The sequence below is a fragment of the Palaemon carinicauda genome, chromosome 15 (assembly GCF_036898095.1).
Source record: "Palaemon carinicauda isolate YSFRI2023 chromosome 15, ASM3689809v2, whole genome shotgun sequence".
NCBI lineage: Eukaryota > Metazoa > Arthropoda > Malacostraca > Decapoda > Palaemonidae > Palaemon > Palaemon carinicauda.
This window is the reverse complement of record NC_090739.1, coordinates 72,720,303-72,742,313: the sequence shown is the minus strand read 5'-3', so window position 1 is coordinate 72,742,313 and position 22,011 is coordinate 72,720,303. Positions and strand designations below refer to the sequence as shown.

The window sequence follows — 22,011 nt, the reverse complement described above, 5'->3', positions numbered from 1 at the left end:
TATATATATATATATATATATATATATATATATATATATATATATATATACACTGTTTATATATACACATAATATATATATATATATATATATATATACAGTATATATATATATATATATATATATACAGTATATATATATATATATATATATATATATATATATATATATATATATATATATATATATATATATATATATATACATACGTATATATATATATATATATATATATATATATTATATATATAGTGTGTGTGTGTGTGTGTTAACCTGTATGATAGTAATATTATTATACATTATAAACTGTTGTAGAAACCAAATTAAAACTTTCTGGCAGTATTTTTTTGGTTACAGCTTGGGCAACCGCTCGTGGCAAGAGTCAGGTTACTAGTTAGTCCACCCTAGTGCAGCATTTATTTGCGACAATTCCCTTTCGCGCTTTTTGTCTGTATCTTGACACACAGTTTGTGTACGCCACAGACCATGTATAGCAAGGTTTAGTGAGGTGTTAGGGTCTCCTTACTTTTTGTACTAACCTTCATAAGAAAAAGAAACCCCGAGTGAAGCCAAAAAGCCAAATTGGTAGGGACGTCCACCCTCCTAATGGGTGAGTCGCCCCTGTAAATAGCGTAGGCTTGTATTCCAGTTACGGAACAAATGACAAATTTGTAAATAATTTGTATTTTTCCTAACAATACAAACCTTTAGCTATTTATACAAACTTACCCACCTACCCTATCCCCCATGAAGTCTTACCTCCAAGCAAAGTGAGGCACAGTCACAGGTTTGTGAGTGAGAGGGGTAGCTAACTACCTCCCCCCCACCCTCCTGCTAACTAGAAGGATAGGTAATTAACCCTTACTCAAATATATTGGCTCTTCCTTTCAGCTTCGCCGTTATGTAATACAAATAAATAGCTAAAGGTTTATATTGTTAGGAAAAATACAAATTACTTCAAAATTTGTTATTTCTTTAAAGTGTTTTATAAAAGTTTAATTCTCTGAAAGGATTTTGATTCTTAACTAATATAAGGTATTTAATTTTTTCCCCAGGTGAATGTTCCAGTGGATGCGGGTACGCAATCCGTTGTACGTAGAGCCCTAGTTGCAGCTGCCTTTTCTGTTGCTCCTCGATCGCAAGTATCTCATGGCGACAGACATTACATAGCAGAATACTCCTGCTGTCCTCCTCCACTTCTCATTCCAATTCTTTGTGCAGCAGAGGTAAGAGTTTTTTAGTTTTTGAATTCCCTGGGAATATTCACCCCTTATAGTTTACAGGAAAATAATAACTTTTCAAAGCCATGTGGTAATACTGATGCACATATTAATATGTATGCCTTAATCTTTTAAAATTTCTGTGGTCTTATTTCATGCTAATGAGGGAGAGGTAAAACAACAACAGGTAACCTTGTGTTGCATAATACTGTATAAACCTTGTTGGGTGAATCTGGATCATTTCTGTTTGAAACTTGCTTTTCTTGGAAACAGAACTTCTTTCTGGATAGAAGTTTTAGTATCCTTATTCCTTTTTGCTGAACAAGGGACAAAACAAGTTTTTCATTTTTAATGAGTGAATATTAGCACCTATTGTAATATAGATGGTTGTGTTTGTGCACTAATATTTAGTGACATACCTAGTAAATAAGTTACTATCGTATTTCCCGTGTCATAAGACGCACCCTTTTTCCTGAAAAATACTCCCCCAAAATCACCTTGTGTCTTAACACTAAGAAAAAGTTGTAATTGGAGTTTGACACCCCTCAGACACCCAACCATTGACATACAAGCACCCAAACTCATGAGACATAAAATATAAACCTACAATTATCGTTCATATGTAATAGATTGGTTTATTTTTATGTTGAACTTCTTTTAATGAAGTACACTAGCAAATTGTTTGTTTTGGTAATCAGCTGATAATTCACCAACTCGCTTCTACAAGGAAACATGTCAACTATTGGTCTCGTAGCAGAAGGCGCTATGACATATTAGTTGTTTATGCAGCATATTATTTTCTCATATTTGGTTAATACATACATACATATACCAAGGCACTTCCCCCAATTTTGTGGGGTAGCCGACATCAAACAAATGAAACAGAAAAGGGGACCTCTCCTCTCTACGTTCCTCCCAGCCTGACAAGGGACTCAACCGAGTTTGTCTGTTACTGCTAGGGGTGCCACAGCCCACCCTCCCCTGTTATCCACCACAGATGAAGCTTCATAATGCTGAATCCCCTACTGCTCCTACCTCCGCGGTCTTCCAAGTCACTGAAGGAAGCAGCAGGGCCTACCGAAACTGCGTAACAATCGCTCGCCATTCATTCCTATTTCTAGCACGCTCTCTTGCCTCTCTCACATCTATCCTCCTATCACTCATAGCTTCCTTCACTCCATCCATCCAGCCAAACCTTGGCCTTCCTCTTGTACTTCTCCCATCTTTAGCAGACAGCCATTTTCCATTCTCTCAACATGGCCAAACCACCTCAACACTTTCATATCCATTCTAGCTGCTAACTCATTTCTTACACCCGTTCTCATCCTCACTACTTCGTTCCTAACCCTATCTACTCGAGATATACCAGCCATACTCTTTAGACATTTCATCTCAAACATGTTCAATTGTTGTCTCTGCGTCGCTTTCATTCCCCACAACTCCGATCCATACATCACTGTTGGTACAATCACTTTCTCATACAGAACTCTCTTTACATTCATGCCCAACCCTCTATTTTTTACTACTCCCTTAACTGCCCCCAACACTTTGCATCCTTCATTCACTCTCTGATGTACATCTGCTTCCACTCCACCATTTGCTGCAACAACAGACCCCAAGTACTTGAATTGATCCACCTCCTCAAGTAACTCTCCATTCAACATGACTTTTAACCTCGCACCACCCTTCCTTATCGTATATCTCATAACCTTACTCTTAACCACATTAACTCTCAACTTCCGTCTCTCACACACCCTTCCAAATTCTGTCACTAATCGGCCAAGCTTCTCTTCCGCGTCTGCAACCAGTACAGTATCATCCGCAAACTCGTCTACCAGTTTCAATCCTCGTCCAAGCACTCGAGCATTCACCTCTCTCACCACTCCATCAACATACAAGTTAACAACCACAGCGACATCACACATCCCCATCTCAGTCGCACTCTCCCTGGAAACCAATCGCTCAATTCATTTCCTATCCTAACACATGCTTCACTACCTTTGTAGAAACTTTTCACTGCTTGCAACAACCTTCCACCAACTCCACATAACCTCATCACATTCCACTCGGTTGAGTCCCTTGTCAGGCTGGGAGCAACATAGAGAGTAGAGGTCCCCTTTTTGTTTTGTTTCATTTGTTGATGTCGGCTACTCCCAAAAATTGGGGGAAGTGCCTTGGTATATGTATGTACAGTATGTACATTTCACATTGCTTCCCTATCAACTCTATCATACGCTTTCTCCAGATCCATAAACGCAACATACATCTTACCTTTTGCTAAATATTTCTCGCATATCTGCCTAACTGTAAAAATCTGATTCATACAACCCTTACCTCTTCTAAAACCACCCTGTACTTCTAAGATTGCATTTTCTGTTTTAACCTTACAGTGAACCCTCGCTACTTCGCGGTTCGACCATCGCGGATTCACCACTTCGCGGATTTTTTCCATAACCCATATATATACAGTAATATATATATATATATATATATATATATATATGTATGCATGTATTTATGTATATATGTAGGTATGTATATGTGTATACATATAAATATATATATATATATATACACACACACACACACACACACATATATATATATATATATATATATATATATATATATATATATCTAAAGTAGGAAGATGTGATGTAGTTCTAAGGGAAAAATATGGGAAATATATCTGGGTAATAAGCAAAGCTCTACCTCCAGTTTGTTTCTACATTATGATCAGAGATAAATGTAAACAAAACATTGGTTGCCATTTTTTATCGTGCTTTTTAGCATGTTTAGGAAATGCATGATATAAAATCACCTTTAATATTTGTGCCTGTTTTAGTTTAGGGTACTGTAGTACAGTGATACCTCGGTAGTCGAACGACTCTATACTCGAACAATTCGGAGTTCGACCAAAATTTTCGAGAAATTTTTGCTGCGGTGCTCGACCAAAAATTCGGTACTCGACCAGCCGAACACGTGACGACCGCATGGGCTTTGTGATGATCGCGCCATCTCGGCCACTCTCGCTTGTTCGGGAAGCATCAGTTCTCTCGAGAGCGTCACTCAGACAACGCGCGATCAGCATTCGTTGTGATTTAGTGATTTTCAGTGCTTTTAATTGCTTTTTTAGCTTTCATAATGAGTCCCAAGAAAGTAATGAGTGTTAAGGGGAAGGAGAAGAGGAAAACAGTGCGAACAACGATCGAGTTGAAGAAGGAAATTATAGCGAAATATGAGAATGGTGTACGAGTGTCCGATTTAGCGGTAGAATACGGAATGGCGAAGTCGACCATTTCTACGTTTTTAAAGCATAAAGAAATGATTAAGAAGGCGAATGTTGCAACGGGAGTTACGGCGGTAACTAAGCAAAGGCCACAAGTGATTGAGGAGATGGAAAAGTTGCTTTTAATATTTATTAAAGAAAAACAGTTGGCCGGGGAAAGTGTTAGTGAAGCGTTCATTTGTGAAAAAGCGTTGCATATCTATGAAGAATTAGTGAAGAAAAGTCCGAGTACCAGTGAAAGTGATTCATTTACATTTAAAGCGAGCAGGGGTTGGTTTGAAAAGTTTCGTAATAGAACAGGTATTCATCGTGTTACTAGGCATGGGGAGGCAGCTAGTTCGGATCAAATTGCAGCCGATAAATACGTGGGGGAATTCGATCGGTACATAAATGAACAAAATTTGATCGCACAACAAGTCTTTAATTGTGATGAGACTGGGTTATTTTGGAAGAAAATGCCAGCCAATACGTACATTACCAAGGACGAGACGAAGATGCCAGGTCACAAGCCAATGAAAGATAGGCTAACATTGTTGCTGTGTGCAAATGCAAGTGGCGATTGCAAGATCAAACCCTTGTTAGTGTACCACTCGGACAACCCCCGGGTGTTCAAACGAAATAATATTTGTAAAAGTGCACTACCAGTTATGTGGCGCTCGAACACTAAATCTTGGGTCACAAGACAATTCTTTACTGAGTGGATAAACGAAGTGTTTGCCCCCCAGGTTAAGGCTTACCTCATTGAAAAGAGCTTGCCAATGAAATGTCTTCTGGTTATGGACAATGCTCCTGCACATCCTCCAGGTCTCGAGGATGACTTGAAAGAAGAATACAGCTTTATCAAAATCAAATTCTTGCCCCCCAATACTACTCCCATACTCCAGCCCATGGACCAACAGGTCATTTCAAACTTCAAAAAACTCTATACCAAGGCCCTTTTCAGAAAGTGTTTTGAAGTGACCAGTGACACGAAGTTGACCCTAAAGGAATTCTGGAAGGAACACTTCAGCATCCTCAACTCTGTTAACATGATTGACCAAGCTTGGCGAGGTGTGACCTATAGGACATTGAACTCTGCCTGGCGTAAGCTGTGGCCATCATGTGTCACAGAGAGGGAGTTTGAAGGTTTCCAACCAGAGGCGGGTCCAAGCACTGCTACCCCTGTAATTTCTGATGACACTGATGTCGTTGAGGAAATTGTTGTCATGGGCAGGAGTTTGGGGCTTGAGGTCGACAAGGATGATATTGATGAGCTTGTAGAAAGCCATTCTACCGAGTTGACTGTGGAGGAATTGTTGCACCTGCAACAACAACAGCAGCAGGATCTGATTGTGGAGCAGGAATCTTCAGAAGAGGATGAGGTAAGGGAGGATGTTCCAAGTTCTCTCATCAATGAAATTTGTTCCAAGTGGGCAGATGTGCAGGCTTTTGCTGAAAAATACCACCCAGAAATTGCAGTAGCAAACCGGGCAGTGCATATGTTTAATGATAGTGTCATGTATCATTTTCGAAGAATACTGCAGAGGAGGAAGAAACAATTAACAATAGACCAGTTTTTCACAAAAGAAAAGAAAGCTGCTACATCAAAGCCTGTTTCTCCTCCAAAGAAGAGACAAAGAAGAGAAGAAACCCCTGAAATAGATCTGCCCACCCTTTCATTGGAGAGAGAAACAACTCCTGAAGGAGAACTACCCCGCCACATCATGGAAGGGGACTCTCCTTCCAAGCAGTAACCTCCCCCTTCCATCCTCTCCACATCCATCCCTGTATGCCATCGAACCGCTGCTCAAAGGTATGTTCACTACAGTACAGAAAATGGTTTAAAATTGTTTTATTTTAGTACAGTAAATGGTTTAAAATTGTTTTATAGGATTTTCTGACCAATTTCATACACATTTAGATAATTATTGTTGTTTAGGTACACGTTTTATTAATATTTTGGGCCTGTTCGAGTGCTTGGGAACGGAATAGAATATATACCATTATTTCTTATGGGGAAAAAAAATTCGGTACTCGAACAAATCGGAGGTCGAACACGGATCTCGAACGGATTATGGTCGAGTACCGAGGTATCACTGCATTATGTGTTCTGTACATTAAAGGGTAGTTTGTTAATAGTACTACGTACAAGGGAAGGTTTTAAAAGTCTGAATATACATGTTGAATAAATAGGTAAATATGGTGTCACTACTTCGCGGATTTTCACCTATCGCGGCCGCGACTGGAACCTATCTACCGCGATAAACGAGGGTTCACTGTAATGCTATTAATCAGTACTTACCATACACTTTTCCCACCACACTCAACAAACTAATACCCCTTGAATTACAACACTCATGCACATTTCCCTTACCCTTATATAGTGTTACAATACACGCACAAACCCAATCTTCTGGTACCATTGACAACAAAAAATACATTTGTTCCAACACGGAGTACTTACCTCGAACTACTTTCTTAGGAGTATCTAGGATCTCCTCCCTAACCGACCAAGAATTTTGTGTAGTTCCCCCTATCTCTGTTTTCCCTTGCCGGGTCCCTCCGTGGCGGATGGATACGTGGCTTGAGGCGACCTGGGGTCAGCGCGCGAGGGTGCGCCACTAGGTCTGTGTCGCCAGTAAGCATCTGGTCGCGACGTAGATAACATCTCGCCGCTCTTTCTCACATCCTGTCCGACCCACCATTGTGTTACACGTGTTCCCTTTGTGCTTTCCCGTTCATATCCCTTCCTTGTGTTACTTGTGAATTCCCTTATGGAATCCCATCGTCGTTTTCCTGGGCCCAAGGCCGGTAAGTCATGTGGGGCATGGCTCTCTAAGTTGAGCATCGATCCGCACACATTGTGCTCCTCATGTAGAGGCAGAGTGTGGTCGCCTGCCTCCTCGTGTCCGGAGTGTGCATCCTGGCCGGAACTGCAGTGGACTTTGTTCGGTACAAAGAAAAAGAAGGCATCAAAGCGGTCACTGAGGAAGCCTGGTATCGGTTCGCCGTCAGCGTCTCCGTCAGCTCCTTTGGAGAGCGGTTTTCCTTCCCCTTCCTCTACCCAGAGTAGGGGACGAGGTAAGTCCGTTATGGGGGAAACAGCCAATTGCTGTTCCCCATGAGTCTGATTTCAATTAATCTAGTTGCATTGTGCCTACGCAGACGAGTGGGGAGTCTGCTGTTGTGACGGAAGTGCTTTCCGTAGACGAGGTTCTGGTGCCCGTAGGACCCGTCTCGAGTGAGGACCCGGTGTGGAGGAGGTCAGGAACACCAGCTCCTTCTCCCCCATCGTGGCAGTGCTTTTCAGGAACAGTGATTTCAGGGGCGATCAAGACTGAGAAAGGTGAGCCACGTGCTCTTCGGACCCCGACTCCATTGTGTGGACGGCGCCAAGGACGCCCTTCAGGTCACCCATGCGGCAGGAAGAAGAGTTTTCTGGCTGGTTTGCCTCACGTGGGTCACTACTCAAGCCCCCGGCGCCTTCTGTTGCGCTACCGCCTGATTTCATGCAACCCCTCACCCCGGTAGCACAATTGCAAGCCCCCATGTTGGTGGCAGAAGAGTCAGATTACTTGGATAGCTCCTCTTCTTCTTCGTCTTCCTCGCACGTTACCTCGTCCTCCAGCTCTTCATCGTCGGAAGACTCTAGCGTCTGGGAGATGAGGAAAAAGAGAAAGAAGTCGAAGAGGAAGAAGTCGAGCTCGAACTCAGGCCTGTCGAGGAAGAAGGCCAAAGTTACGAGGAAGAAGAACAAGAAGAAGAAGTGTTCCAGAAAGAAGAGGGCTAAAGTGGTTTTTCCCCCTTGCGTGTCGAACAGGGCTCTTGGTGCTCCAGTGCCTGCCTCGGCGGCTGCTGGAGCCGCTTCCGCAACCTTGCCCAGTGTCTCTTCGGCTCCGTCCACGCTTCGGATGCAGCCGTTGGCGCGCGTTAACTTTCCCTTGCCCGGCAAGTTACCGGCTCCATCCGTTCAGCGGAGGCAGCCGCTGCCTCAGCCCGGCAGCATTGTTCCCACACCCAAAGTCTCACCGGCTCCATCCAGGCATCGGATGCAGCCGCTGGCATAGCAGGGCAGTCACTCTCCACGGATTCCCCCGGGAGGGGGTAGACCCATGACGGCTACCTCCACCTCGGTGGCTCCATCCATGATGGAGGCAGCCGCTCCATCTAGCCGGCCGGATGTCAGGGATACGGCCGCCCCCACGGATCCATCCGTGATCGAGGATACAGCCGACACGGAGGATCAAGTGGTAGAGGGCTTAATAGATACTGGGGAATGTTCGCCTGATGAAGTATCCTCCTACAGGAATGTATTGGCACTGATTCGGCACCACCACAGGCTAGACGAGCCCAAACTATCCTCAGAGCAGGCCTGGCTTTCGGGTTTGGGGAGGATGGTGGATAACCCAGTACAGCAGAAACCATCCTTGACCTTACCAGTGGATTCGGACGTGTCCCTGGGCATGGACCACGTCGACCGGTTTGTCTCGGGGCACAAGAACTCCCTCAGAGCCCAAGGATCCTTCAAGCTCCTGCCTAGACTGAGGACCCAGAAGAAATCTTATGTTCCAGACGGGCGGCCTGCGTGGCCTCGGACTATGGAAGAAGCCGTCGCAACTCTGAGCCAGGGCAGTACGGATGACAGGATCCTTACTGCCCCTGTGGTCTTCTCTCAGGTGGAGGCCGCTATGATGAAGTACACATCACAGGACATCATCAATGTGGCCTCCTGGCTGGACTAGTAGGCATGTACCCTAGCAGGTTTTCAGCTCTCCCACGATCTCTTGGTGCCGGAGAATCAAGCTCTATTGCATGAGCTCATACGTTTGGGGGGCAAAGCCATGAAGTTCCTTACGTTCCAGTCCTTGACCCAGACAGCAAACTGGATCTTAAGAAGGAGAGGTACGGTGCTTAACAGGCTCCCCCGTAGACTCCCCGAATGTGAGTCCAAATTCCTGAGGAATGCTCTGGTGTGGGGTGAGACCCTGTTCCCCCTACAGACGGTAGCAGAAACGATGGAAAGAGTGAGGAAACTGAAAGACTCGGCTGAGCCTAGGCAGCCAACAACAAGACATCCTCCACATAGAAGACTGTCTGTGGACGGGGCCTACCCGCCTACGCCACCAGCTAGACAGGAGGCCCCCTCCCCTTCCTGGCATCAGTCCCCGCGGCCCTCACGCAGAAGTGGTGCCCCAACCCAGGCCTCCTTTAGACAGAAATACTCGGGCTCGAGACGAGGCCGCTCAAACCGTCTCCCCAGAAGGAGATAGGAAAGGAAGCGCCCTACACCTTCCCACACCATAGGTGAGGGGATGCCTCAAACACTATTGACAAGTATGGCGGGACAACGGTTCGGACCCATGGTTCGTGGCAGTCCTCAGTGAGGGATACAGGATTCCCTTCCTGACAGAGCCGCCCCCTCTGATTCCCAAACCTCAGGCGGAGTGGCTGGCCCCCAAGGATCACATGCAGAGGGCAGCCTTGTAGGAGGAGGTGTCAGCCATGTTGGACAAAGGAGCACTGCAACCCGTTCAGGAATCGTCCCTGGGGTTCTACAGCAGGCTCTTCCCGGTGGAGAAAGCTACGGGAAGTTGGATACTAGTCATCGACCTCTCGGCCCTGAACAAGTTCATCAAGAAGATGTCCTTCAAGATGGACACGCCGAAGTCGGTACTGGCAGCCTTGAGGGAAGGGGATTTCATGATGTCCCTGGACCTCAAGGACGCCTACTTTCAGATCCCCGTACACCCCTCCAGCAGGAAGTTCCTCAGGGTGAAGTGGGGATCCCAGTCTCTACAGTTCAGAGTCTGCTTTGGCCTGTCAACGGCTCCTCAGGTTTTCACCGTAGTATCAGCCTGGGCACACAAGCAGGGCATCAGGCTGATCAGGTATCTAGACGACTGGTTGCTGCTTTCAGCCTCAGAGTCAGCCTTGAAGGAGCAGGTGGCAAAGCTGTTACAGTTCTGCAGAGAACTGGGGGTCACCATCAATCTAGAGAAGTCCCAGTTGGTCCCCACCACCAGGATGACGTACATAGGGATGGTCATGGACTCCCAGGTAGAAAGGGCATTCCCCTCTCAAGAGAGGCTGGACAATCTGGACCATATAATGCGACCATTCCTAACAAATGCACCAATGAGAGCCAAGGATTGGCAGACACTCGTGGGGCACCTGGTCTTGCTGGAGAAGCTAGTTCCTCAGGGGAGGCTCAAGCTGAGGCTGGTCCAGTGGAATCTGAAGGACCTCTGGTCACCGGGAGACCCGCCTCAGGCCTTAGTCATGATGGCTCCAGCCACCAGAAACATGCTCCTCTGGTAGTCCGACAGGGCGAACACCCTAAGGGGGGTGCCATTCGCGTCCGCTCTTCCAGAGACGTTGCTCTTCACGAACGTATCAAAGAAGGGGTGGGGAGCCCATCTGCTGAAAGAGACAGCAGAGGGAAAATGGTCCCCGGAGGAGAAGCTCCTCCACATAAACCTGCTCGAGGTCCTGGCGGTTCAAAAGGCTCTTGCAATATTCGCCCATCGCCTACAGGGAAACTCAATAGCCCTCATGTGCTACAACGCCACCGTGGTAGCCTACATAACGAAACAAGGAGGATTAATGTCATGGGAGCTGCGCGATCTCACGTCTCGGATCCTGGAATGGGCCGAGAGGAAACACATCATTCTCACAGCCAGGTTCATTCCGGGTAAGAAAAACTTTCTAGCCGACGGCCTCAGCAGAGCAGGGCAAGTAGTGGGGTCGGAGTGGTCCCTACACCCACAAGTGGCCCAGAAGGTCCTACACTTGTGGGGCTCACTGGTGATAGACCCGTTTGCCACGAGGCTCAACACGCAGCTCCCCGTGTTCTGTTCTCCTGTGCCAGACCCAGCAGCAGTGTTCGAGGACGCCTTCCAGCACTCGTGGGACAGACTCAATGTGTATGCCTTTCCTCCTTTCAGGATTCTCAGGCAGGTGCTCAAGAGACTCAGACAATCAAGGGCTACAAGGATGACTTTGGTAGCGCCCTGGTGGCCGGAGAGGGAGTGGTTCGCTGATCTACAGGACCAGGCCACCCTTCCTCCGTGGCCCTTACCAATAAGGGAAGATCTGCACTGTGGAGGATTAATTTTATTCTAATTAAATTTTTTTGTTTTGCCAAATCGAGAGAGAGAGAGAGAGAGAGAGAGAGAGAGTTGTAGTATTGTTAAATTGAGATATTTTATTTGCTTTAGCTTTGTCATTAGTGAGAGAGAGAGAGAGAGAGAGAGAGAGAGGAGGAGGAGAGAGAGAGAGGAGAGAGAGAGAGAGAGAGAGACCCCCCCCCCTCACCCTCAAAACAGTGTTCTTGCTAGCTCTGGCCTCAGCCAAGCGTGTGAGTGAGCTCCACGACTTGTCATTCGAGATCTCGCACTGGAAAGGGTGGAAGGACCTGTCCTTTAAGTTTCTGCCTGAATTTCTGACCAAAACACAGAACCCGGCCATTGCAGACCCAAGGTTCGAGGGGTTCTCGGTCCCGGCGATCCCTCACTCAGACAACCCGGAAGACTTGCTCCTGTGCCCAGTGAGAACAGTCAGGAGATACCTTAGCAGGACAGCCAGACTCTGGCCGGACATCAAAAGTCTGTTTGTCTCCTCAGGCCCAGTAAAGAAGGCAGTGTCAAAGAACACGATCTCCTTCTGGCTTCGGCAAGTCATCAAGAGAGCTTACGCCAGTGAGGGGTCTGCAGTCCCGGGTACCCCGCGACCCCATGATATTAGGGGTCTTAGCACTTCTTTGACATTTGACAGCAACATGGCAGTAGGCCAAATCATGCGAGCAGGCACATGGTCCAGGCAGTCTACCTTTACGGCCCACTACCTGAAAGACTGTTCGAGGAAGTCCCTGGACGCCTTCTCCATTGGACCAGTGATTTCCGCCCCGCAACAAGTTTAAGGCTAAAGCCCCGGGTAGCCAGAGGGAAGTAATTGCAAGCGACACAAGTTTCCTCCTTACTCCCCTTTCCTTGCTACCTTTTTTCCCTTTCCTTCCTTCCTCCCATGTGAGAGATTGATGTTGTGGAAGCCCATGTCCTGATTATGCATAAAGGTGAGTTATACAAACAGGTAGACTTTTGCGTGCTTCCCCTGATTCTCCTACCCTGTTCTTAGTGTCGTCTGGACCTAGCCTCCTATCTAGGTCCCGTGTCCTGGGATGGTAGTGGTGGGTCTTACGGCCTCTAAGTCCACCCCTGCCTCCTAAAGTGTAAGTCTCCTAAGAAAGTAGCTCGAGGTAAGTACTCCATGTTGGAACAAATAACAAATTTTAAGTAATTTGTATTTTTTCCTAACAGTACTTACCTTGAACTACTTTCGGGTTATTGCCCACCCATCCTGGCCCTGGTACCTTACAGGAGTTCGAAGTAGAACACATATGCTTACTGGCGACACAGACCTAATAGCGCACCCTCGTGCGCTGACCCCAGGTCGCCTCAGGGCACGTATCCATCTGCCACGGAGGGACCCGACAAGGGAAAACGGAGATAGGGGAACTGCGCAAAATTCTTGGTCCGTTAGGGAGGAGATCCCAGATACTCCTAAGAAAGTAGTTCGAGGTAAGTACTGTTAGGAAAAATACAAATTACTTAAAATTTGTGATATTAAACAATCTCATCTCACCAACCATTCAAGTACAGTCACACCCCCTTCCTTCAACATCTCAGCTCTCACACCATCCATACCAGATGCTTTTCCTACTCTCTTTTCATCTAGTGCTCTCCTCACTTCCTCTCTCGTAATCTCTCTCTCATTCTCATCTTCCATCACCGGCACCTCAACACCTGCAACAGCAATTATATCTGCCTCCCTATTATCCTCAACATTCAGTAAACTTTCAAAATATTCTGCCCACCTTTTCCTTGCCTCCTGTCCTTTTAACAACCCTCCATTTCCATCTTTCACTGTCTCTTCAATTCTTGAACTAGCCTTCTTTACTCGCTTCACTTCTTTCCAAAACTTCTTATTCTCTTCATATGAATGACCCAATCCCTGACCCCATCACAGGTCAGCTGCCCTCTTTGCCTCACTTACCTTGCGCTTTACTTCCACATTTTTCTCTCTATATTTTTCATACTTCTCTACACTATTTACTCTGCAGCCATTCTTCAAAAGCCCTCTTTTTCTCTTCCACTTTTACCTTCACTCCTTCATTCCACCATTCACTGCCTTTCCTCATGCTGCCTCCAACAAACTTCTTGCAACACACATCACTTGCAATCCTAACAAAATTTTCTTTTACTAACTTCCACTCCTCTAAATTACCCATTTCTCTTACTTTCACTTCGTCATATACCATTTTCAACCTTTCTTGATATTTACTTTTTACCGCCGGTTTTATTAGCTTTTCAACCCTCACTAGCTCCCTTTTACATCCACCTACTCTATTCCCCCACTCTTTTGCTACAACTAATTTTCCTTCCACCAAAAAATTATCAGACATAACGTTAGCCATATCCCTAAAAACGTGCGTGTCTTTCAATCTTCCAAACATTCTTTTAGTTATCAACACATAATTCCATTAGCCACTCTTACCCATGTATACTTGTTTTTATTTTTCTTTTTGAACTTATCACCATCTCTTGCTCAACACATATCTACCAGTCTCTCACCACGTCCATTTTCACCTGGTACGCCATACTTCCCAATGACACCTTCTACCTCTCCAGTGCCCACTCTAGCATTTAAGTCACCCATGACAACTACGTAATTCCTTCTACCCAGTCCTTCTACACACCTAGTTAATTAATTCCAGAACTCATTCCGGTCTTCACTTTTCTCACAACCTGGCCCATACACACTGACAAAAGCCCAACATTCCCTACCCAACCTAACCCTTACCCACATTAACCTAGATGATATCTCCTTCCATTCCACTACTTTACCTTTCATCCATTCACTCGGCAATAAAGCCACACCTTCTCTTGCTCTTCCCCTTTCAATCCCAGACACTCTACCAGACATTTCACCAAACATTACTTCACCCTTCCCTCTTTATCTTTGTCTCACACAAGGCCAATATATCCATCCTTTTATTCCTAAACATACTTCTAATCTCGCATCTTTTACTCTCTATCGTACTACATCCACGCACATTCAAACACCCCAAAACTAGAGTGCGGGGAGCAGTCACTCTCCCCCCAGCTCCACTTCTTTGATGTCTCACAGGATTATAATACAGGAGAGGGGGTTCCCAGCCCCCTCGCCCCGTACCTTTTAGTCACCTCTTACGACACGCAGAGATACGTTGGCGCTATTCTAATTGTTTTTATGCCCCCGCATAATGACGTTGTTGCCCGAGTTCCAAAATAATACAAACAGACAGTGGCTGAATACGACATGGGAAAAAAATACTTTTCACTGTTATTAGAGTGCAGTATTACCAAGTTAGCAAAATATTAACTAGACCTAGAGTCACATATACAATAGCAAAAGTATTCCACCTAAAATAATTTCTAGTTGCTCCAACACGAAGTACTTACCTCGAACTACTTTCTTGGGAGTCTCTGGGATCTCCTTCCCATCCGACCAGAGTTTTGTGTAGTTTACCCTAAACCCATTCTCTATGAGGGGTAACCTCAGGCGGAGTGATACGCGCCCTGAGGCTAACCCCGGGTCAGAGAGCATGCTTGCTCAGGTCTCGACCTCCAGTAAGTTCTCTGGTCGCGTCGCGATATCATCTCGCCGCACTCCTAATCCCAGTGTGACTTTTTGTGTCCCCGACCCCTTTGTGTCTCAAGCGGTACCCACGTGGTCCCCTTGTGCTTTCTCTTTGTGCTTTCCCTGTGCGTGCTTGTGTCTCGTGGTGCTTTCTCCTGCCTCATGGAGCATCCCCGCTGTTGTCCTGGCCCTATGGCCGGTAAAACGTGTGGAGCGTTCCTCTCGAAACCCGAAGTTGACCCGCACTCCTTGTGTTCCTCGTGCAGGGGCAGCGTTTGTTCCCCTCCCGCCAGGTGTCCGGAGTGCGAGTCATGGAATGAGGTGCAGTGGGTGTGGTATAGCACCAAGAAGAAGTCGCCTAAGAAGCCGAGCGTCCCTTCCTCCCTTGCTTCGCCGGGCGTCTCGTCGGACTGAGCTTCCCTTCCACCCTCCCCTACCCAGAGTAGGGGACGAGGTAAGTCCGTTGCGGGGAAGAGTCCCGCGGCCCTTCCCCAAGAGTCTGACCTTCAGGATAGTGGGGTTGTGGCGTCGTTCCCGGCGAGTGAGGGGCCTGAGGGAGGGGCGGGAGTGTGTACGGGAGACGGAGTCCTGGTGCAAGCGTCACGTCTCCTCGGATGACCCCATGTGGGGGAAAAATGTACCTAATTCTTCTCCAGCCTCTTGGGCGTGTTTTTCAGGCACTTCTGCAGCCGAGGGTGACGTCGAGAAGGAGCTTTCCCCGCCGTCAGACCCCACTGCGTGGGTTCCCCCCAAGACGCCTTTCAGGTCACCGCTGAGGATGGAGGAAGGCTTCGGGACCTGGTCCCCGACGGAAGAACCTCCACGCTCCCCCCCAGCGCCGTCGGCCATATTCCCGGAGGTTTTTCTACAGGTGTCGCCGTCCATGGAGCATCGAAGGAACCATCCTACACCAGCGCGGGAGGCGAGGTCATCAAAGAGGGCCTACAAGTCTTCGGTCTCCTCAGTGGAGGAGCTTTCCTGCTCCTCGGAGGACGAGGTGCTGAGGAAGCTCAGGAGACGGCAGGAGAAGTCCCGCTGGAAGCTGTCGCGCGGTCCCTCTCGCTCTAGATTCACCGTGACTGGCTGCTGGAGTTAGCTGCGGCGCCGGGCCCTTCAAGTTGGCACCCAAGGATGCGCTCCCCAGATAGATACTCATCCAGCAGCAGTGGCAACCGACGGAGGGATCCATCCTTGCAGGTTCCAGTCGACAGGCGTAAGTCCGCGAAGGTTCCGGCTCCATCCGCCCAGCGGAGAGAGTCGCCCCTTCGGTCTGGCAGCCGAGTCCTGACCTCAAAAGCTCACCTAGCTCGTCACGAGCGTGACCTACGGCTCCCCTCGGCGGGCAGGCCCACAGATACGAGGACCTCCGGAAGGGGGATGGACCTAGGACGGAGGCCCCGTCCCGACGGCAATGCCCATCCTTCAGCGAGAACCCCCGCAAGAGGGTCAGTCCAGGACTCCCCCACGTGCGATGGCCACCGCCGGAGTACCCCCGTCACATGCATCAGCGCGCCCTTCGGAAGAACTCGACGACCATGGAGAGGGTTCGGCAGCGGAGGTATCGGCCTATCGGAGGGTAATAGGCCTCATCAGGAGTCACCACAGGCTGGACGAGCCGGAGTCCTCCTCCTAAGATTCATGGCGTTCCAGTCTCAATAGGCTAGTGGACGCCCCGGTCCAGCAGCGGCCCTCCTTGGCTCTTCCTTTAGCGAGGGACGTGAAGTTGGATAGAGCCCATTTGGACAAGATCGTGGCCAACCACGCCGAGGCTCCCAAGAATCAGAGTGCTTCCAAACTACTCCAGGGCCTGAAGTCCCAGAGTAAGTTTTACCTCCCGGAGGGACAGCGAGCAGGCGCCTGTGCACTGGAGCCGGCACTCGCTGTGTTTTGGTAGGGAGCCTCAGAAGAGAGGGCATCGACAGCTCCGATCTGCTTCTATCCTTCGGAGGCGATCGTGATGGAGGAGATTTCGAAGGACTTGGTCAACGTCTCCTCGTGGCTGGACTGGTGGGCCTCCACCCTGGTGGGCGTCCAGTCCTCATACGGTCCTACGGTACCAGAAACTTAGGAACTTATCAGTTCGGGAGGTAAGGCCCTGAAATTCCTCCCCTACCAGTCGGTAGCTTTGGCCGCCAACTGGGTCCTGCGGAGGAGGGACACGGTCTTGAGCAAAATCACTAGGAGGCTTCAGGACAGAGAGGCCTGGTCTCTGAGAAGCCTGACCCTGTGGGACGACGCTATCTTTCCCCTGAAGGCAGTGGAGGAGTCGATTGAGAGGGTTAGGAAGTTGAAGGACCCGAGCGAGCCCAGGCCCCACCCGGTCAGAAGACCGGCGTACAGAAGGTCCACCGCCGACATGCCTCTCCTAGCCAACCCAGAGAGACAACTCGTCTACGGCCTGGTCCCAGTCGTCTCAGCCCTCCCGTAGGAGAGCAGCCTCGACCCAAACCCCCTATAGACCATCGTTCTCAGCGTCCAGAAGGGGACGTTCAGGCCGCACCTCAAGGAGAAGATAGGGAGGGAGGCCCCCTACTCCTGCCGAAGCCTCAGGTGGGGGGATGCCTCAAACATTCTTGGCAAGCATGGGCAGACCCGTGGACCGTGACAGTACTGAAGGAAGGGTACAGGTTGCCCTTCCTAGCGGACCCTCCACCTCTGATGCCAGACCAGCAGGCAGAGTGGCTAGCCCCCAAGGACCCCTTGAAAAAGACAGCTCTACAGGGAGAGGTCTCAGCAATGTTGGCAAAAGGAGTAATGGAACTTGTCCAGGACCCAGGTCCGGGGTTCTACAGCAGGCTGTTCCTGGTGGAGAAAGCGACAGGAGGATGGAGACCGGTCATAGACCTCTCAGCCCTCAACAAGTTCGTCTGCAAGACCGACTTCAAAATGGACACTCCAAAGTCGGTCTTGGCATCCTTGAGAGAAGGGGACTTCATGATGTCAGTAGATCTCAAGGATGCTTACTTCCAAATCCCGGTTCATCCCTCCAGCAGGAAGTACCTACGGGTAAAATGGGGTACCCAAACGTTGCAGTTCAAGACCCTCTGCTTCGGGCTGTCCACAGCCCCCCAGGTCTTCACTAGGGTCTTCGCGACGGTCTCAGTCTGGGCACACAAACAGGGCATTCGCCTGATTCGGTACCTAGACGACTGGTTGTTACTTTCAGCCTCAGAGGAAGTACTGAAGGAGCAAGGCGTGAAGCTGCTGCGGTTCGGCAACGTTCTGGGGATCACCATCAACCTAAAGAAGTCCCAACTGATACCCTCCACCAGGATTACCTACCTCGGAATGGTCCTGGATTCCCGGTTGGTGAAAGCCTTCCCCTCCTCGGAAAGGCTGGACAACTTAGACCAGGTCCTCCGCCCCTTCCTGACGGACCAACGCAGGAGGGCGAAGGATTGGCAGAGACCGGTAGGCCACCTTGTGTCGTTGGAGAAAGTGGTCCCCCAGGGCAGGCTGAAGCTCAGGGAGGTTCAGTGGAACATGAAAGAGAGCTGGAACCAGACGGACTCCCCCCACAGGGTGGTCCCGGTGTTCCTGAAGACGAAACAGGTCCTAGGATGGTGGAGCTGCAGGACAAACACCCTCAGGGGGATTCCCTTTGCAGCCGACCCCCCGGAGATTCTCCTGTTCATGGACGCATCGAAGGAGGGGTGGGGTGCCGATCTCCTTGGGAAGTCAGCAAGAGGGAGCTGGACGGCCCAAGAGATGACCCTGCACATAAACGTGCTAACGATGAGAGCAGTACGAAGGGCGTGCCAGGAGTTCGTCCACCTACTCCGGGGAAGCACCGTGGCTCTGATGTGCGACAACGCCACGGTGGTAGCTTACATAAAGAAACAGGGAGGCCTAAGCTCGGAGGAGCTGTGCGTCCTCACGTTAGAACTTCTGGAGTGGGCCGAAGTGGAGCAGATCAGAATCTCGGCAAGGTTCATTACGGGGAAAAGGAACGTCCTCGCCGACGCCCTCAGCAGGATGGGGCAAGTGGTAGGGTCCGAATGGTCTCTGCACCCGGGAGTAGCCAGAACCGTCATTCAAAAATGGGGTTCTCCGGTGATGGACCTCTTCGCAACGAGGCTGAACACACAACTCCCCGTGTTCTGTTCTCCTGTGCCAGACCCAAAAGCGGCGTTCGAGGACGCCTTCCAACATCCTTGGGACAATCTCGACGTGTACGCTTTTCCCCCTTCGGGATGCTCAGGCAGGTCCTCAACAGAGTAAGAAGGGCGGACAACCTGTGGATGACTGGTAGTGCCCTGGTGGCCGGAGAGAGAATGGTTCGTGGACCTAAGGGAGTTAGCACAACAGCCGCCCTGGCCCCCATCCGGACAGGCCAGACATTCTCCGGCAACCACACTTTCAAAGATTCCACGAGAACCCTAGGTCCCTTCGCCTTCACGCGTGGAGGTTATCGAGCGCCTCCTGAGGAGGGAGGGCTATTCGTCGAGTACAGCAACGAGGATGTCGGGCTACCTGAGACGATCATCAGCAGCGGTCTACCAGGCTAAGTGGGCCACTTTTACCAAATGGTGCATCGCTAGGGACATCAGGCCCCTAAAGGCCTCCATTCTGCAGATTGCGGACTTCCTAGTTTACCTCAGGGACGTGGTCAACATGTCCATCCCGGCCATCAAGGGAGTCCGCGCTGCTCTTGGGCCAAGTTTTTCTCCTGAAGGGCATAGACCTGGGTAACTCCAGACATATCTCAATGCTCATTAAAAGTTTTGAACAATCATGCCCCCCGCAAGCTGTGAAGGTGCCACAATGGGACGTGGCAAGGGTCCTGAAAATGTTATCGAAACCCCCGTTCGAGCCCCTGAAAGACATCGTGGACAGGGATCTCACTCTCAAGACAGTTTTCTTGCTGGCGTTGGCTTCAGCTAACGGGTGGGCGAGATCCATGGTCTGTCCGACGAAGTGGCTCACTCGAAAGGTTGGCGGGAAGTCACGTTCAAGTTCGTCCCTTCCTTCGTAGCGAAGACCCAGAATCCTGCCTTGTGGGACCCCAGGTTTGAAGGTTTCTCAATTCCGGCAATCCCCCGGTCGGACGACTCGAAGGATTTGCGCCTGTGCCCCGTCAGGGCGTTGAGGAAATACTTGGAGAGGACAGCCAGACTCCGGCCCGAGATCAAAAGCCTTTTTGTTTCCACAGGCCTCGTGAAGAAGCCAGTCTCGAAAAATACCATCTCCTGGTTGCGGGAGGTCATCATCAGGGCCTACAGTAAGGCAGGAATCTCCCTGCCGGGAAAGCCCAGGCCCCATGACATTAGGGGCCTTAGTACTACATTGGCTTTCAAGAAGAATATGGCAGTGGGCCAGATCCTCAAGGCAGGCACCTGGGCCAACCAGTCTACCTTCACGGCTCACTATTTGAAGGACTATTCAAGAAAATCCCTGGACGGGTTCTCGATAGGTACCGTCATTTCCGCGCTCCAAACGGTTTAAAGGTATAGCCTCAGTGATAACCGCGGGTAACAAGCACAAGAGAGACAGGTTCGTTCCCTAAACCCCCTTGTACTTTCTTCCCCTTTTTCCGCTTCAAGTGAGCTCTGAGAGGGCCCTGAGTCGGAGACAAGTACAGTACCTCAACGGGGGGAAGACATGTCCCCTAGGATTTCTTGCACAGGTGAGTTTCTTAGACACTAAGATGGGTTTTTGTGTAGTTTCCTCTCGATCGATTTTCTATGGGGTCAACACGACCTAGCCTCCTTTCTAGGTCTCTGGATATTCCTCAGCACAGTCTCAAGAACTTTTTAGGGCCACGCCCACCTCCAAAAGTATAAGTCTCCTAAGAAAGTAGTTCGAGGTAAGTACTTCGTGTTGGAACAAATCACAAATTTTAAGTAATTTGTATTTTTTCCTAACAGTACTTACCTCGAACTACTTTCGGGTAATGGCCCACCCTGCCTTCCCCGAGTGTCCCCTGGTATTCTTAGAGACCTTAGCTACCAAGAACTTACTGGAGGTCGAGACCTGAGCAAGCATGCTCTCTGACCCGGGGTTAGCCTCAGGGCGCGTATCACTCCGCCTGAGGTTACCCCTCATAGAAAATGGGTTTAGGGTAAACTACACAAAACTCTGGTCGGATGGGAAGGAGATCCCAGATACTCCTAAGAAAGTAGTTCGAGGTAAGTACTGTTAGGAAAAATACAAATTACTTAAAATTTGGGATATTTCTTTGATCAAATTTGTAGGCTTGGAAAGTATTATTGGAATTTTACTTCTTTACCAAAATTTGATTAACATTTGGCAACACTCCTTTCATGTAAACAACACTTGAAACAACAAACACTATGACTAAACGTATATTTTTGGTGGAATCTACAAACTGGTTTAGTGGTTTCTTATATGAATATGTAATAAAATTGGGATAATCAGCATATAGCTAGTTAGTATTAACTTGAACATTTCATATTACCCCCAAAATAAGAAAAGTTTTTGCCAGACAAAAATCACACTGCTAAGAAGCTTTCAAAATTCTTAATTTTTTTTCAAAAATTACCTTGCTAATTTAAGGATGCGTCTTACCACTTCTAGCTTCTTATGACATGGGAAATATGGTATTTTATGTATGCCTCTGTTTAGGCTCTCAACAACTGCACAATAGGACCGTTTACTTGTACTAAATATATGATGATGAACTATGCAGTCTTGTTTGTAATTTTATTTGTTATCCTTATTTCATTTTACATTAACATCTCTCTTCTTTCTATCCTTCAGTTTGTCTCTCTTTCAGAAACCCTTATCCTTTTGTAGTTGACCATTTGTTCTTACACATATAAAAAACCTTGTCCTTTAATAGGAAATGTTTTCAGCCTAGCGTGTACTCTTCTCTTAAAATTTATA

The 22,011-nt window shown here is 48.4% G+C and overlaps 1 protein-coding gene across 3 annotated transcripts in view; it reads left to right on the top strand.

Moving 5' to 3' along the window:
• Positions 1–22,011, top strand: part of LOC137654666 (rhomboid-related protein 2-like) — a 206,896-nt gene that overhangs the window by 112,717 nt on the left and 72,168 nt on the right. For all 3 annotated transcript variants that reach the window (XR_011046674.1, XM_068388512.1, XM_068388513.1), the window contains exon 4: positions 1,056–1,226. Coding sequence is in view for 2 of the 3 variants with exons in the window: in XM_068388512.1 (XP_068244613.1) it covers positions 1,056–1,226 (171 nt within the window). In the remaining variant the exon portion in view is untranslated. The remainder of the gene's footprint in view (positions 1–1,055; positions 1,227–22,011) is intronic.